This window comes from Nematostella vectensis, chromosome 2 (assembly GCF_932526225.1).
Source record: "Nematostella vectensis chromosome 2, jaNemVect1.1, whole genome shotgun sequence".
Taxonomy (NCBI): Eukaryota; Metazoa; Cnidaria; class Anthozoa; order Actiniaria; family Edwardsiidae; genus Nematostella; species Nematostella vectensis.
In genome coordinates this window covers 1,718,739-1,737,253 of record NC_064035.1, presented here as the reverse complement: position 1 = coordinate 1,737,253, position 18,515 = coordinate 1,718,739, and the positions used below count along the sequence as shown (strand labels likewise).

The following is an 18,515-nucleotide window of genomic DNA, read 5'->3' as shown; positions in this document are numbered from 1 at the left end:
GGTAAGCAAAGGGGGGCGAGGGTGAGCAAGGAATATGGAATTGTAACTGATAAACAGTGAAAAAAAGGGAAAAAAATTCGAGTACATGACCGGGAATCGAACCTCGTCCAGATCCGGTAAAATGAGAAAAAATAGACCATACTTCCAGACATGAGCTGAAACACCGTATGACAGCATAAAGCTTTACGGCTAAGCTGGAGATTTCGGCCCCAGCACCGCTATCTAGCGAACTGTACAACACAAAGGAACCTGAGGTACCCGCGCATTAATGGGGAGGCAATAACCAGCGATTCCAGCCCTGTCATAGTCGGTTACGCCACGCCATCTTGCTGAGATGTACACTAAAAATATCGGGGTCTTTTTCACGCTTGCGTCTCTTGGAAAATAGGTGTGTTGCTATAGTGATGTCGTCATCGTATGTGGCGCACTACGACCTAGATCTACATTGCCTCCTTTGGCGCTTGTTATTTTTTGTCCAGTCACGCACGTGCATATGTTTAGTTGTTTTTATTGTTTACAATAAAGACCACGTTAAATGTTACCAGATCTGAGACGGCTCCACATTTCTACTACAAATCAGTCAGATCACATGCTGTGAGCTTGGGATACCTGTGGTCCAACCGTATTTTCCGCATTGATCAAATAAACATGCTGTTCTTCCTTCTGTGTTACTAATTGAGCATTTAATTGTATTTTTCGAAACTTGGGAAAGGAAGCTCCGTTTCGAAAGTATATTATGCATTTTGACTAAAAGCATGTCATCAAATAAGATTATTATTTTAATTCTTTTAATTTTTAAACACATTTTTTAAATTACAATTTATAGAACAAGTTATATAACAAATTATGATATCCCATTCCTTTCACTAGTTTCCTCCCATCAGTCGTGACCATGATAAGGTATGCAAAATATTTATGTGTGTGAACATGAGTTATTGTTTCGATGACAGTTTCAACCATCCTGTTTTCTATGCAATCGAAATTTGTCACTGCAGAGGTCAATAGCTAATTTTCAATGCGCACTTTAGGGGGCGAGCCACAAGCAACCACTGAAATATTCAGTCCACCAGTAAGGTTTGGACTGGGGAATTTTAATCACATACAATTATTTCTCTATTCTTCGATAAGGTAAGCATCTCGACCATTATCCCACCTCCTTATTTACGCATTCATAACTCGGTAATTTCTCATTTGTATATGACAATGCTTGTGATTTATCTTTCACCCGTGATTCATTTTAGTATTTTAAGACTAAAATAAATCAATACAATCATGCTATTTTACATTTTATTGTACTCTTGGGAACCTTATAATGTAAGCAGGAGCGGCTGATTTGTTATACTCATTTTTATGTAATAAATAAACTTGACGGAGCGCGTGCCAGGGGATTATAATAATCTTAACACTTTGTTGTCATTTTATTAAAATTTAAACAAACACCAGTTCAAAGACGCAAAGTTTTCAAGATAGTTTAATCATGAATGTCAAGTTTATTCGCCAAAAATATCTTTTCAGCAAAATTTTGAAACGAAACCAAAATTAGTGAACTATGCATGAATTGATCTTTCACAAGGGCAAATTTAGGGGCTGGCTGAGCGGGCCACGCCCCTTCTTTTAAGAGATTTTGCATAAAAAATAAAACAACGAATCCGCTCCCCCATTCTTGAAATCTACATTTTAGCTTTGCCCTAGCACCCTCTTCTGGACCCGCTCCTGTCTCAGATCTGTTTTGATCTATCAGGTTCACCGATGTCTTCGCCTTGTCTTCGTTTTGTCTTACTTTTGGTTGAGACCATCTTACTCACGCCCGCCCACGGTAGGATTCTGGTACCGACAGAAAAACGCAACAAACTAATGGTTTGCAGGCAGCGCATGATATTGGTTTTACGGCCGCGACAGCGTGTTGTCGGTGTCGATCCGTCTTGCGTGACAATGATTGTTTTTGTCTTTTGTTTTTAATTTTTGGAAAATATTCCTTCCTTGCATTTTATGATGACATGTGGTCTAAATTCCACCATGGTTCAAGCGGACTTAGTAATTTCAGGGCCACTGGGGCACCAATATTTTTTAATATAAGGAATTTGGCCAGTAGGGGCGTGGCCGTGCCTGTACCAGTGTTGAGAGGCAGAGGCACTACAGAGCGACCGGGAAACCTGTGGTGAGAGGCACAGGCACTACAGAGCGACCGGGAAACCTGTGTTGAGAGGCAGAGGCACCACAGAGCGAGTCTCTGCCAACGACGCCACCTTAGCTCCCACCTAAGACCCATTATTTTTCCTGATGATCGACAAAGCCATTATAGATACAACAACTATCTGTATCCGTCTCCACCAAAATAATTCATAGATTTTTTTCCACAGGGCAACTGAATAGCGCTGAGTGCCTTGTTCAGGGCTCGTGCAAGGGTTGTATTGCAAAGCCACAGTGCGCGTGGTGCTACCAAGAGGTAAGGGACAACGTCTCAAAAGGGTTTATTTGTCTCGATCACATAACCACTTCCCTTTGTAAGACGTGCATTACTAAACAAACGGTCGCCAACCTTTCCACCCGCCACCTAGTTACGGGTGTAGAAATTGAGAGTGATGAGGCAAGACCCCTCATTGCGCCCTGCTGGCTGGGTGATGCTTTGTGAGACTTTGCATCGTTTTGCCTTTTCTTTTGGGAAATCAAGATAACTTGATTGGTGTTCACTTGCTAAACCTATCATAATCTATTTTTATATATTTCATTTTTTTTTAATTTGCCACGTATTTTCGACTTAATTTTTATATACTCATTAATGCTTGTCGTGTATTTGCAGGACTTCACAGAGCTCGGTAACGCCGTGTACAGATGTGACACAAAGGACGACCTTGTTAACAAGGGATGTAAAAACATTTCAAACCCCAGCACAGAACTCACTAATATCAAGGTATGATAATAATACACTTTCACACAAGCGGTTCTACATCAAGCCTTCGCCTTGTGTTCGCATGCATCAGTTCTCTCAGGTTGGTTGTCTAAATGTGTTTTGAAATTAGTCGACTTTCTAATACACTTTGTACACATAATGTTTTAGCTTTTGTGGGCATCAGTCTAGTATGGTTTCGTTATTTATCCTTATTCGGGTTCGTCTCTTACGCTGTAAAGGCCGCCCACCCTAATCTCTTTCTCTGTTGTGAGGACGTTGCCGTTGGGGCTCAGTACCAAGTCTCCCCTCAACAAGTCAAGGTCAAGCTTAGACCAGGTAACCTGAGACATGTGGGTGTCGATACCACACATATAGTACATCTGCATATAGTATATGCCGCAATATATATAATTCATATAACACTTATTTATTGGTGACCCTCCTTTGGGTCGGTGCAATCCTGGATCCGCCCCTGATGTGTCACACTTATAGTATGTTGTTAACAATATATATAATATATACCAAACATTTATAGTATATCTGTCATCCGTAATAGACGCAATAGAGCGTCAACTCGCGTAGTATAATTTCATCATGTGTCGCATTCTCACAAGGTCCCCCCTCCCACACACACACACACACACACACACACACATCTCCAAGGGGCGGAGGTAAGTGCAAGAGGTTATTTCCCAGGGCAAAGACACCGCGACAGTTAGCTCGTGCGATATATAGTATAGTATATCGGGCCTTGTTACTGCTGCCTTGATGGAATACCTGTGGCGGTAGCGTGCATGAGGGTATTGGCGTTTATCGACCGTGTACTGGTTACGTCTTTGAAGGAAGTTAGTTTGCATTTAAGAGCTTTTCCGTCCATGTGTTACAGGGGCACCGGCAAGGCTACGACTGACGGTCCGCCCAGCAGAGAACTACCCCGTGGACTTGTACTACTTGATGGATATGTCGTGGTCAATGAGAGACGATCTCAGCAAACTTAAAGGACTAGCTGGGAAGATAGGTAACACTATATATTCCCACTATATGTCTCTAGCAAAAGGAGATTTCTAACATGGGCCACGATGTTTCCTCCTCCCAGTGCATATAAGTTTCGCAATTCTAGCGCTTCTAATCCGGCTATGCATTATGGATACGTTGTGAAAATCTTTCACTTTGTGTTCATTCAAGTTCATTCAACTGCACAAGGAAGATAACTCCGGCCCTCCCTTCCTCCACGCGGAGATAAAGACGCACATGTTCGCTGCCATTTTCCGCTCACCGCCACACGAGTAGCTTTTTTCTTATCTTAATTATGATCCTGAGGAATGTTAGTGGGTGACCCCGACGGGCATGTTTGTTCAAGGTCGTCCATTTTGCATCTCGTTATTGAGATTTCCAGTGGTCCGCGCTAAGGGTCAAACAGATCAATCTGATCACCAATGAGAATTCAGAAAACGACTGTAGACTCTTAAACAACTTTTAAAGCTAAAAAGGTGATTTCAGACACATTGAGATGTTGATTATTTGTAGCTGAAAGCATGGCGAATATTACAACAAAATTCCGTCTTGGCTTTGGGTCCTTTGTGGATAAGACGGTGATGCCGTACGTCCAGCCAGAGTAAGGAACTCTTCACTTTTTATCACACATTTACAAGTATGTGTCTCAGATTGCCATTGACGCTTGCAGCTTTGTAGACGAGCCCTGCCGGAGAGAGCTCCCTGGCGCGTGTGTCGCCACCTACGGATTCAAGCACATCCTCAGCCTGGTCAACAATAGCAATCTATTTGAGGTGAACGGTGCTAAAGGAGATTTCCTGAGGTTCGGATGCGCTTTGCTTGCCGGGGTGTCCGTTATGAATGCATGACAGATCCAAGAAATATATAAGAAATGCATTAACGCTAAGATCCCACGACCAGATATTTGTATTGGCATGTTTCGTTTGTATCTGGTTTCGGGAAGGGGTGTGGTTCTGACTATCAATGCACAAGTTTGATAAATAAAACGGAGAAGAGCTTGTGTTTATATGAATTAAGGGAGTTTTATCGGCAGTGTTATTCTGTGTAATATGGTAATACGGCATACCGAGGGAAAAGCCTCGTAGACACTATTGCATATAATGCTTGTTCAATTATCAGGATGAAGTAAACAAGCAAGTCATTTCTGGAAATATTGACGACCCAGAAGGAGGATTTGATGCGCTAATGCAAGTAGCTGTCTGTGAGGAGGTAAGACACGAAAGAAATGTTGAGAAAAAATTGGTGTGCTTCACATGGAAAAAAGTACATACAACAATAAAAGCCAAACAAAACTCTCCGTCCAAAAACGTTTGACTTCACGTTTTCACTAATGTTGCTGAATAAGAATCTTTTTATGAGACTTAAATCAAACTCCCACCAAACTTGGCAAACTTACCGTCTCTGAGAAACCCTGAGTCCTCCCCTGTGAACATAGCTTCGGTCTAACAGTAGTTATTTCTTTACACAGAAAATTGGGTGGCTCAAGAGAGGAACGTCAAGGAGACTCGTGGTGTTCGTAAGCGACGATTCTTTTCACTTCGCCGGGGACGGAAAGGTATAACTGCCTCGTTTGAATCAAGAATATAGATAGTTTAACTTTATATATACACAAGTAACCTCCTCGTAAACGGACATGAGCCTGTAAGAAGAACTGGCAGATATTAAAAAGGTCTACTCAAACGGACATTTGACACGAGTGGTGTTAGCCCAATTTTTCGCCTATGGAAGCAGAAATATCTAGAAAAACTTCCAAAAAGAAATAAAAGAATGAAGAAGTTAAATGGATGGAAAAAGGAGTAATAAATGAAGCTGATATTTAGATGCTAAAAGTTGACTATATTGTCGAGCAGCAAAACCTGTCATCATCATTATCATCGTATTTATTTTGTCTACAGTTGGGCGGAATCGTGACCCCAAATGATGAACAATGCCACCTCAACGGCTTGATGACATACGACAAGTCTAACGAAATGGTAGGAAAATGACAATTTTAAAAAGGTGCAAAAATCCTGGTCTAATCCAAAATATGTTGCCATTACTAATAATAAACAATGTTATTCTAAGGACTATCCTACGCTTGCTCAGCTTCATCATCAGCTACAAATGCATCAAATCCAACCGATTTTCGCTGTGACCCGTAACGTCAGTAACATCTACAAGGTCAGTAAAATAGCCTTGTCTACAAGGTCAGGCGTAGATCCATCTGTACAAGGTCAGGCGTACAGCCCTGTTTACAAGGTCAGGCTAAGAGCCCTGTCTACAAGGTCAGGCGTAGAGCCCTGTCTACGAGGTCAATAAAAGAGCCTTGTCTACAAGGTCAGTAAAAGAGCCCTGTCTACAAGGTCAGGCGTAGATCCATCTCTACAAGGTCAGGCGTACAGCCCTGTTTACAAGGTCAGGCTCAGAGTCCTGTCTACAAGGTCAGGCGTAGAGCTCTGTCTACAAGGTCAGGCTCAGAGTCCTGTCTACGAGGTCAGTAAAAGAGCTCTGTCTACAAGGCCAGTAAAAGAGCCCTGTCTACAAGGTCAGGCGTACAGCCCTGTTTACAAGGTCAGGCTCATAGCCCTGTCTACAAGGTCAGGCGTAGAGCTCTGTCTACAAGGTCAGGCCTAGAGCCCTGTCTACGAGGTCAGTAAAAGAGCCCTGTCTACAAGGTCAGGCGTAGAGCCCTGTCTACAAGGTCAGGCCTAGAGCCCTGTCTACGAGGTCAGTAAAAGAGCTCTGTCTACAAGGTCAGTAAAAGAGCCCTGTCTACAAGGTTAGGCGTACAGCCCTGTCTACGAGGTCAGGCTCAGATCCCTGTCTACAAGGTCAGACGTAGAGCCCAGTCTACAAGGTCAGACGTAGGGCCCAGTCTACAAGGTCAGACGTAGAGCACTGTCTACACTGTCAGGCGTATAGCAATATCTACAAGGTCAGTCGTAGGGCCTTGTCCACAAGGTCAGGCGTAGAGCCTTGTTTACAAGTTCAGGCGTAGGGCCCAGTCTACAAGGTCAGAAGTAGAGCACTGTCTACACTGTCAGGCGTATAGCAATATCTACAAGGTCAGGCGTACAGCCCTGTTTACAAGGTCAGGCTCAGAGCCCTGTCTACAAGGTCAGGCGTATAGCCCTGTCTACAAGGTCAGTCGTAGAGCCCTGTCTACAAGGTCAGACGAAGAGTACTGTCTACAAGGTCAGACGAAGAGTACTGTCTACAAGGTCAGGCGTAGAGCCGTGTCTACGAGGTCAGGCGTAAAGCCCAGTCTACGAGGTCAGTAAAAGATCCCTGTCTACAGGGTCAGTCGTAGAGCTCTGTCTACAAGGTCAGGTGTAGAGCCATGTCTACAAGGTCAGGCGTAAAGCCCTGTCTACAAGGTCAGGCGTAAAGCCCTGTCTACAAGGTCAGGTGTAGAGCCATGTCTACAAGATCAGTCGTAGAGCCCTGTCTACAAGGTCAGTTAAAGAGCCCTGTCTACAAGGTCAGGCGTACAGCCCTGTTTACAAGTTCAGGCGTAGAGTCCTGTCTACGAGGTCAGTAAAAGAGCTCTGTCTACGAGGTCAGTAAAAGAGCTCTGACTACAAGGTCAGTAAAAGAGCCCTGTCTACAAGGTCAGGCGTACAGCCCTGTTTACAAGGTCAGGCTCAGATCCCTGTCTACAAGGTCAGACGTAGAGCCCTGTCTACAAGGTCAGTAAAAGAGCCCTGTCTACAAGGTCAGTAAAAGAGCCCTGTCTACAAGGTCAGTAAAAGAGCCCTGTCTACAAGGTCAGGCGTACAGCCCTGTTTACAAGGTCAGACGTACAGCCCTGTTTACAAGTTCAGGCGTAGAGTCCTGTCTACGAGGTCAGTAAAAGAGCCCTGTCTACGAGGTCAGTAAAAGAGCTCTGACTACAAGGTCAGTAAAAGAGCCCTGTCTACAAGGTCAGGCGTACAGCCCTGTTTACAAGGTCAGGCTCAGATCCCTGTCTACAAGGTCAGGCATTGGCAACTTTAATTAAATAGGATTATCTACTAACACAAATCTAACGACAAATCTTACATTTAATCTTTTAAGGTGTTAAGTACCATGTGGGGTGATATCGGCGCTGTGACAGGCGAGCTTGCCTTGGACTCAAGAAATGTCGTCGATCTTATTCAGGAGAGTTATGATGTACGTCTATCATTTGTTATCATCATTGTTTCATTGCTATTTAACAGAAAACATGTTTCTATATTGTAAAATTAACTTGTAGATCGCTGTGTTTGCCACAGAAAATCGCGTCTACCGTGAAGCTGTCGCACTCTGCCCCGTCAGAAGTAAAGATCACATACACAGCTAGATGCGGGTAATCACACCTTTAGAAGTCAAGATTATATACACAGCTGATGCGGATAATCACACATTTACAAGTCAAGATTAAATACAGAGCTGATGCGGATAATCACACATTTAGAAGTCAAGATAACATACACAGCTGATGCAGATAATCACACCTTTAGAAGTAAAGATTACATACACAGCTGATGCGGATAATCACACATTTAGAAGTCAAGATTACATACACAGCTGATGCGAAAAATCACACATTTAGAAGTCAAGATTATATACACAGCTGATGCGGATAATCACAAATTTAGAAGTCAAGATTAAATACACAGCTGATGCGGATAATCACACATTTAGAAGTCAAGATAACATACACAGCTGATGCAGATAATCACACCTTTAGAAGTAAAGATTACATACACAGCTGATGCGGATAATCACACATTTAGAAGTCAAGATTACATACACAGCTGATGCGAATAACCACACATTTAGAAGTCAAGATTACATACACAGCTGATGCGAATAATCACACATTTAGAAGTCAAGATTACATACACAGCTGATGCGGATAATTACACCTTTAGAAGTCAAGATTACATACACAGCTGATGCGGATAATCACACATTTAGAAGTCAAGATCACATACACAGCTGAAGCGGATAATCACACATTTAGAAGTCAAGATCACATACACATCCATCAGAAGTCAAGATCACAAACACATCCATCAGAAGTCAAGATCACATACACATCCATCAGAAGTCAAGATCACATACACATCCATCAGAAGTCAAGATCACATACACATCCATCAGAAGTCAAGATCACATACACCAGAAGTCAAGATCACATACACATCCATCAGAAGTCAAGATCACATCCACATCCATCAGCAGTCAAGATCACATACACATCCATCAGAAGTCAAGATCACATCCACAGCTAGATGCGGGTAATCAGACGAACGAATGCACGGGCAGACAGACAGCCGGACGTAAAGATGAAAGGGTGGACAGACCGACAGACAAACGGACAAGACAAACGAACAGCTTGCCAGCCAGCCTGACGGACAGACGTCTGACTTTTAATATGTATTTTTGGTTTTTAGAAATCAAATTCTAAATCAAAAGGAGTGCACAAATGTTGGAATAGGAGAAAAGGTTTGTATTGAAGTAAAAATTGCTATATGAGTGCTTTAAAAAAAAAATGCAATTGTATTTCTCTTTAATTCTCCAAAGGTTTATTTTGACCTAGAAGTTGGAATAGAACGGTGCAATAAGGATTTGAGCGAAAAGAAAATGAACAGGTAGATATTTATCATCATTTAGGTCAATAAACTGACTTATGTGTTATAAATTACTTTTCTGTGTACATTGTTTATTCTATCTGTGCTGGAATTCTTTGTCTATTTGGCCCTAGTTTCCCTGTCCGAGTCCCAGGCTTTGGGACCCTTACAGTGCAGGCTGAGTACGTCTGCCAGTGCGAGTGCGAGGGGCCTGGATATAAGGTATGGTTCTATGACTCAATCAAGAAGATAAAAGTTTTGTCTATTTGTTACTCAGTTTTTGTCACGTAGGTATGAATAGTCCAGGTTATGCTATCATTTTTACCAAACATTCTCTGCCCTCAGGAAGAGAACAGCAGTAGATGTACTTCTGGTAACGGGACTTACGCGTGCGGGCAATGCGCTTGCCATCATGGAAGGTACAGCCGTATCAAAGTTAAATCACGAGAGAAATTCGTCCTCACTCTCAATGCAAAAAACCTTCAAGTGAAATTGTTAATAAAACACATTGTTCGTTATCAAAAAACCATTTTTACGCAAATAAAATGTTTGTCAACAATTAACATTTTTGTCGAAAATCAAGATATGGCGAGCGATGTGAATGTGACAGCCCGTTCGATAAGGCCAAGGATGTCGGCAAATGCAAGATGTAAGTACAAATTACGGCGTACCCCGTCCCTTCATGTATATGTAAACTTAGCAAACTAGCCTCTCGCCGCTGTGGAGTTCGAACCCCTGTTCTGAACTTGTGGACTTTTCTAGATTCAGGACTGGATTTGAACTTTGTGCTAAAAGCTGGCTTCTCCTGTGTTTCCAAACTTTTTTATAAGATCACACTCCCCTACAACATATATTTTGTTGTCCGTTATTGCCCAAACAATTTGGAACATTTATTTGCTTTTTCTAATAAGCAAAATCGATCTGAAACCTTCCCTTTCTCACCCCTACCTACATTTTTCACTAAACGTTTTTTCTTTCGCAGGACAAATTCTAGTGATGAACAGCCGTGCAGTGGCCAAGGCCAGTGCGTGTGTGGAAGATGCGTCTGTAACCAGGTAAAATGCCATATGCAATAGTCTGCGAATTTTCGTTAAAATGTCCAACTGCTGAACCACTTTCTGGCTTCCATCACGGAATTACGCTTTATACTCTAACATACTGACCGAGTATTAAACATTTTATCTCTATTCTACATTAATAACATAAACCAGTTAAGGGCGGGCATCTCTTTATTAATAGCACGTGGTGGCATGTATACAATAGAAATAATTGTAAAGTATGCAACTACAGAAGTTTAAATCAACGAGATCTAAATTTGTGAAAGAGACGCTTCGAATGACCTTGCATATCTTACGACTCATTAAATACCGACTCTCCTAACCTCCCATGAGAGGTATTAGTGTACATACCGAAACGTGGAAAATATATTTATATCGGTCAGCACCTTACAGAGAGGTGGTGTGAATCATTCTAGTACTGGCCAATGGAAACGGTTCAATGTAATCATTCTAGTACTGGCCAATGGAAACGGTTCAATGTAATCATTCTAGTACTGGCCAATGGAAACGGTTCAATGTAATCATTCTAGTACTGGCCAATGGAAACGGTTCAATGTAATCATTCTAGTACTGGCCAATGGAAACGGTTCAATGTAATCATTTTAGTACTGGCCAATGGAAACGGTTCAATGTAATCATTCCAGTACTGGCCAATGGAAACGGTTCAATGTAATCATTCTAGTACTGGCCAATGGAAACGGTTCAATGTAATCATTCTAGTACTGGCCAATGGAAACGGTTCAATGTAATCATTCTAGTACTGGCCAATGGAAACGGTTCAATGTAATCATTTTAGTACTGGCCAATGGAAACGGTTCAATGTAATCATTCCAGTACTGGCCAATGGAAACGGTTCAAGGAGGAGGTGATTTAGCAGTTGGAAATCGTCAGCGAAAGTTCGCATTACATTGAAAACCGCAGTACTGACTTGACTTGACTTGACTTAAACAACCCATTAATCGTGTTTTTTCTTTTTAAAGGGACATTATGGCGAGAAGTGTAAATGCAGTGACGCCACATGCCAGAAATACGAGAAACAATTATGTGGAGGTGAGAGACTATCAAAGCAAATTAAGAAAATAACGTCCAACTTAATTTGATCTTCCTCCCTCCTCAACAGTCTTCTAAGCTTTACATTGTAGTATAAAACTAATCCAGAGCATTTTCAAGAACAAAGCGTATTTGAATCATGATGCTTTAAGTTATTACCACCACATCACTCTCTTGCTGATAACCCAGGTCCTTTCGCTGATAACCCAGGTCCTTTCGCTGATAATCTATGTCCTTTTGCTGATATTCCAGTTACTCTTAGACGTGGCTCGTACCACTGAGCTATCACAACACTCTCTAATATTAATTTGCATTCTGTCGTCAGGTCCCGAAAGAGGTGCATGTGTGTGCGGCGAATGCAAATGCGAGTCCGAGTTCCTTGGGTCGAACTGTGGAGAGCTTAACTGCGCGGGAATCCAACACAGATGCCACAGCCCAGGCAGCCCGAGGGTATACTTTTACCCATACTTCCTCACTCGCTTTTAATTCCTTCTTTTACCCATACTTCCTCACTTGCTATCACTTCCATCTTTTACCCATACTTCCTCACTCGCTATTAATTCCATCTTTCACCCATACTTCCTCACTAGCTATTAATTCCATCTTTCACCAATACTTCCTCACTCGCTATTAATTCCATCTTTTACCCATACTGCTTCATTAGCTATCACTTCCATCCTGTGATCGCCAATTGCGAGGGAAAACAAAACGTTGTGCATCCTTTCAAATAAGGCTGCACTCAATGTGTTCTGCAGTTCAGTTCTTCATGAGTATCAAATAAATAAGCAAATGTTTGCTTATATATACGTAAATAAAAAGAAATCCAGGTTTGAAAAGTTGTAGCATTTACATGACTTTCAAAGACCAGAATACAATCATTTATGCTACCCGTTAAACACTGCCGGTTAGGACACATGAATTCTCAAGTGGAAGTATTTGAAATGGATCTTTTCAGGGTGTGTTGTGCAGCGGTAGTGACCATGGCACGTGCACCTGCGGCCAGTGCACGTGCACTCGCAAGTACTCTGGGAAGTATTGCGAAGAATGTCCGGTAAGACAATCCTACCATGTGCCAAAATGCCAATATATATGTCAATAATGTGTGATGATAGTCGAGATAAGTGTGCTCGCGTGTGTATGATGCCGCACAGTTCGATGCCCGGCCCGCAAATTCGTGACATTCGTGTTATGAAAGAATACATTAACATAAAAGATAAATTCTCCTCAATTTTCTGGATCTCACGCCTAAATATGAGTGCTCATTTAAAAAAATTTATGTTTAAGAGACTAGATCGAGATTTCCTCAAAATACATACAATACCGTAAATGCTGTTGTTCATAAATGTTGTTCGTAAATGCTCTTGTTTATCATTCTGTCAGAGTTGTGAAGGAGGTATTTGCAGACGCAGTGAAGATTGTCTCAAGTGCGTCACCGCTGACCTGAACTCCTTGGAAGATTGCAAAAAACTCAATCGCTGTGAGCCTGTGGTAAAAACAGTCAGCGTGCAAGATGAGATAATTGTGACTCAAGGTACAGTACATTTCACGAGTCTCTTGTGCCTATGATAACCCATAATAAGATCGCATTTTATTATGCGCGGCTCTGCGCTTCTATAGAAAAAAGACCATGTCATAACTCGCGAAGGAACCACCCGGTAATAAACAGCTTCTCAGATCTCTTGTTATGTTTCTCAGATCTCTTGTTATGTTTCTCAGATCTCTTGTTATGCTTCTCAGATGTCTTGTTATGTTTCTCAGATCTCTTGTTATGTTTCTCAGATCTCTTGTTATGTTTCTCAAATCTCTTGTTATGCTTCTCAGATGTCTTGTTATGTTTCTCAGATCTCTTGTTATGTTTCTCAGATCTCCTGTTATGTTTCTCAGATCTCTTGTTATGTTTCTCAGATCTCTTGTTATGTTTCTCAGATGTCTTGTTATGTTTCTCAGATGTCTTGTTATGTTTCTCAGATGTCTTGTTATGTTTCTCAGATCTCTTGTTATGTTTCTCAGATCTCTTGTTATGTTTCTCAGATGTCTTGTTATGTTTCTCAGATGTCTTGTTATGTTTCTCAGATGTCTTGTTATGTTTCTCAGATGTCTTGTTATGTTTCTCAGATCTCTTGTTATGTTTCTCAGATGTCTTGTTATGTTTCTCAGATGTCTTGTTATGTTTCTCAGATGTCTTGTTATGTTTCTCAGATCTCTTGTTATGTTTCTCAGATGTCTTGTTATGTTTCTCAGATCTCTTGTTATGTTTCTCAGATGTCTTGTTATGTTTCTCAGATGTCTTGTTATGTTTCTCAGATCTCTTGTTATGTTTCTCAGATGTCTTGTTATGTTTCTCAGATCTCTTGTTATGTTTCTCAGATGTCTTGTTATGTTTCTCAGATGTCTTGTTATGTTTCTCAGATCTCTTGTTATGTTTCTCAGATCTCTTGTTATGTTTCTCAGATGTCTTGTTATGTTTCTCAGATGTCTTGTTATGTTTCTCAGATGTCTTGTTATGTTTCTCAGATCTCTTGTTATGTTTCTCAGATCTCTTGTTATGTTTCTCAGATGTCTTGTTATGTTTCTCAGATGTCTTGTTATGTTTCTCAGATGTCTTGTTATGTTTCTCAGATCTCTTGTTATGTTTCTCAGATCTCTTGTTATGTTTCTCAGATGTCTTGTTATGTTTCTCAGATGTCTTGTTATGTTTCTCAGATCTCTTGTTATGTTTCTCAGATCTCTTGTTATGTTTCTCAGATCTCTTGTTATGTTTCTCAGATCTCTTGTCATGTTTCTCAAATGTCTTGTCATCTTCGGGCCAGTAGTCCACTTACGTCATTTGTCTATTGAGGCTTTTCAGCGAATTTTAAATGCGAAGCGGGGGAAGGAGACTGCTCGGTCTATTACACATACTCGTTTGACGGTCTTGGCAAGAGATATGACATCATACGGCAGAGAGGCCTTGGTAAGTAATACATCTTTGCGTCACATAAAGTCGCGCGGCCAGGTTCTCCCATGTATAAAGAAAAAAAACACGCAAACTACTTTTTCACCCCTACAGGCCTGTTTTGTGGTTACCCACTTATCAGGGGATTGCCTATCATGGGATTGCCCATTCATCACGGATCCCCTGATAAGTGGGCAACCACGAAACAGGCTTAAAGGGATGAAAAAGTAGTTTACATCCGTGTATCGAGCAATCTTCCATGAACGCCTAAACTCACGCATTAAATAAAATACCTATCTATTTTTTATCTATTACCTTATTTGTTCTTTCAAAATTAGAAAAAAAAGCAATTTCGCTAAAAAGTTATAATAATATGCCATGAATAGAAATTGGTTTGTAAGAAAGTGCAGAGACTAAAAATAGTGGCATTATCAGCCCTAACGTGTTTTTCTTGTCCCAGTCTGTCCCAGGCCTCCGCCTCCACCGCCCATCCTGCAGATCGTCCTGGGTGTGATCGCCGGGATACTACTCTCTGGCGTCATCGCTCTTCTCGCCTGGAAGGCCTACGTTACAAGGATGGTAAGCAGAACGTCATACGTTGTAGTCATCAAAGCTATGATGTAGTGATGATAATAGTAATGATTGTGATGATAATTGAAAGACAAATGAAGTATTTCATGGCTCTTATTGTCGATGGGGATAGTTTAAGCTGGTTAGGCAAGATTCGGTCATAGAGCTTTTTGATCTAATAATGTAAAGCTAAAGGAATTTTTACTTCAAAGCGGCGTTCCTGGATTGTACACGTTTTTTTCCGAAAAATGACGGCAAGTTGAGCCGGGAGTATGTATTCCACATGCTTCCCTTTGCCTCTTTTTGAGCCGGGAGTTTGTATTCCATAGGCTTCCCTGACCAATTTTTTGCACTAGCAGCATACGAATGTTTTTGTAATGTTGTTTTATAGTTGCTATGACACTGATCTTAAGACAGAAATAATGAATAATAATGGGAGCAGTCATTATTTATCGGGGGGGGGGGGGGGGGGCTACTATTTTAAATATTTTTTCAGGTCATAAATTGCGCCCCTACCCCAAATCTAAGCTCAAAAATACCGACCCTCCCCCAAAAAGGTGACCAAAAATATGATCCCCCCTCTAACTAAAAAAAAGCTTTATCCAACAACTTAGGCTCTGCAAATTTTGATTGGTCTTTGTATAGCGCCCTAGCTTTCCAAGTACAACACGTTCTTCCAGAACGTGTTGTCACCAACATGTCTGTAACGGCTAGTTCACTCCCGTTACTCTCATCACTCTCGTTACTCTCATCACTCTCGTTACTCTCATCACTCTCGTTACTCTCATCTTTACTGCTACTGATGCCCCGCTCGTCAGTGACCACTTCTTCCTCCCCGTCCTCTTCTTTTCCTTCCTCCTTTTCTTCTTCTTCCTCCTCCTCCTCCGTTTGTTCCTCCTCCTCCTCCGTTTGTTCTTCCTCCTCCTCCGTTTGTTCTTCCTCCTCCTCCGTTTGTTCCTCCTCCTCCTCCGTTTGTTCCTCCTCTTCCTCCGTTTGTTCTTCCTCCTCCTCCGTTTGTTCTTCCTCCTCCTCCGTTTGTTCCTCCTCCTCCTCCGTTTGTTCTTCCTCTTCCTCCGTTTGTTCTTCCTCCTCCTCCGTTTGTTCCTCCTCCTCCTCCGTTTGTTCCTCCTCCTCCTCCGTTTGTTCTTCCTCCTCCTCCGTTTGTTCCTCCTCCTCCTCCGTTTGTTCCTCCTCTTCCTCCGTTTGTTCTTCCTCCTCCTCCGTTTGTTCTTCCTCCTCCTCCGTTTGTTCCTCCTCCTCCTCCGTTTGTTCTTCCTCTTCCTCCGTTTGTTCTTCCTCCTCCTCCGTTTGTTCTTCCTCCTCCTCCGTTTGTTCCTCCTCCTCCTCCGTTTGTTCCTCCTCTTCCTCCGTTTGTTCTTCCTCCTCCTCCGTTTGTTCTTCCTCCTCCTCCGTTTGTTCCTCCTCCTCCTCCGTTTGTTCTTCCTCTTCCTCCGTTTGTTCTTCCTCCTCCTCCGTTTGTTCCTCCTCCTCCTCCGTTTGTTCCTCCTCCTCCTCCGTTTGTTCTTCCTCCTCCTCCGTTTGTTCTTCCTCCTCCTCCGTTTGTTCCTCCTCCTCCTCCGTTTGTTCCTCCTCTTCCTCCGTTTGTTCTTCCTCCTCCTCCGTTTGTTCTTCCTCCTCCTCCGTTTGTTCCTCCTCCTCCTCCGTTTGTTCTTCCTCTTCCTCCGTTTGTTCTTCCTCCTCCTCCGTTTGTTCTTCCTCTTCCTCCGTTTGTTCTTCCTCCTCCTCCGTTTGTTCTTCCTCCTCCTCCGTTTGTTCTTCCTCCTCTTCCTCTGTGACCTGACGAGATGTACTGTGATTATGTCAATTTTGTTTTGTTTAAGAGCACCTCGCGGGCATTTACGCTTATGGTGCCTAAAATAGAGATCTAGGACAGACACTTTCTCTTTAGAGCGATAGAGCGTACGCCAATTATAGTCTCCGTAAGCTTTTTCCTTCTCTTTTTCATAGGCTGTCACCTTTGCCTCTTTTTCTTTTTAAACTCAAGGTCTTTCAGGTGTTGTAAGTAGTCCTCCTTGCTAAATGCATCAATAGATTCGTCCTCCATTTCACTTTAAAAATACAAATAGCCGATGATAATGACTGCTCTCTAATCTTGCTTTGTTTTACCAAAGCTAGTCTTTATGATGGGTCCTGAAAATAACGCTCTTCAAAAGTGATATAGGGCAAAATAAATAAAATCGTAATGTGAGGATGCGCTTTCTGCCACAGTCCTATTGTCTTTGCTTAGTTTCTTATTTCGAGACATTACATAATATTTCACAGGATAAGAAGGAAGTTGAAGCTTTCATGCTCGAGCGAACAAGAGCACGCTGGCAGAAGGTACTAAGTGTACAAGCATCTTTCCCAGTGTCTTCTGGGTGATTTTCAATTGCTAACGAGAGAAGTGTAATAGTCCGCTCGCAAGGCCTAGCATGATTGGCTAGATTACCATCATTGTTCTATTGTTTTACCGTTCTCCGTCTGTGTTGCATCAATCCAAACTAATCCAATGTGGTGAAATCTTCCGATAGCTTCTACATGGCTCGCTAACGAAGACGCGTCCATATTGAAAATTACCCAGAAGACCCCGGGGAAGAGGTTACAAATGTACAGCTATAGCAGAATTGAAGCGCAAACGACAAAGTAGATTGGTAAATGGAATTTCTACAAACGAAACGAACCATGGGTCTCTGGAACTCTCATCAGCTCTCACCAACTCTCATTTACGTTTGATCGAGACTTTTCTGTTAAATGTATTGCTATTTTGTTTTTGTAGGAAAAAAGTCCACTGTACAAGGCACCGACTACAACCTTCACCAACCCGGCCTACGCGAGTGCCGAATGATTATCAGTTGAAAATGATAAAATGTTCTCATCAACTGTCAGACTTCTGCAGATTAGATTTGTTTAATACCGTAAACAAATAATTGTAAAAACAACAACAACAACTGCACGTCTTTAAAACCGTATGTTATAACAAAATTCCCTTACTTGGCGGCCAAAATTGAGTCATGTTTTATTAATGAATCTTCAAATACTATGCTTTTTCCATGATACCTGTGACTCTGCACCCCCCCCCCCCCCCCCACCCCCCTCTGCCAATCCTGGGTACGCGCCTGAAGTAGTTGGGTGTAACCATGGCTACAGTCGGAGCAACTAGACATGGCTTACTAGATTCGTCTTCAGTGTAATTTATTTACTAAACAGAGGGATGCAAAAGTTATACCGTAGAGCCATTGACAGATTTGCGGTTATTGCTAAACAAATCCTACTAAGTGCTGCCCACACGCTTTCAGAGCCCCGCTCGTTGCCAAAGCTGCCCAAATCGCAATAACCTGAGGAAATAACAAAGAAAAGTAATAGGACAATTTGTAGCTCGTACAGGGGTCAGTGACCAGGTGAGGGCAATTTCACAGCCACGT

General features: G+C 42.1%; 1 protein-coding gene across 2 annotated transcripts; it reads left to right on the top strand.

Moving 5' to 3' along the window:
• Positions 1–997: 997 nt before the first annotated feature.
• On the top strand, positions 998–18,444 carry LOC5500362 (integrin beta-6). Of its 2 annotated transcripts, none has more exons than XM_048723890.1 (28): positions 998–1,128; positions 1,742–1,816; positions 2,361–2,446; positions 2,801–2,911; positions 3,163–3,226; positions 3,777–3,908; positions 4,418–4,505; positions 4,575–4,677; positions 5,024–5,113; positions 5,373–5,459; positions 5,800–5,877; positions 5,969–6,064; positions 7,940–8,035; positions 8,137–8,210; positions 9,304–9,355; positions 9,434–9,501; positions 9,615–9,702; positions 9,826–9,899; positions 10,064–10,129; positions 10,463–10,535; positions 11,519–11,588; positions 11,914–12,038; positions 12,544–12,639; positions 12,969–13,119; positions 14,437–14,541; positions 14,984–15,102; positions 17,377–17,433; positions 17,870–18,444. In XM_048723890.1, the coding sequence occupies exons 2-28, from the start codon at positions 1,750–1,752 to the stop codon at positions 17,936–17,938; spliced, it is 2,385 nt and encodes a 794-aa protein (XP_048579847.1). In that variant the 5' UTR covers positions 998–1,128; positions 1,742–1,749; the 3' UTR covers positions 17,939–18,444. The 2 variants fall into 2 exon arrangements, with proteins under 2 accessions (XP_048579847.1, XP_048579846.1); XM_048723889.1 differs by having other exon boundaries at positions 14,428–14,541.
• The last annotated feature ends 71 nt before the right edge of the window (positions 18,445–18,515 follow it).

What these genes read in the sequence shown, in the direction of transcription:
- LOC5500362 (XM_048723889.1), top strand. Translation starts at nt 1,750, where the DNA reads ATGTCTTCGCCTTGTCTTCGTTTTGTCTTACTTTTGGTTGAGACCATC. An exon ending in ACGTCAGTAACATCTACAAG is followed by an intron (nt 6,065 to 7,939) that starts GTCAGTAAAATA and finishes TAATCTTTTAAG; the next exon opens with GTGTTAAGTACCATGTGGGG. An exon ending in AGCGAAAAGAAAATGAACAG is followed by an intron (nt 9,502 to 9,614) that starts GTAGATATTTAT and finishes ATTTGGCCCTAG; the next exon opens with TTTCCCTGTCCGAGTCCCAG.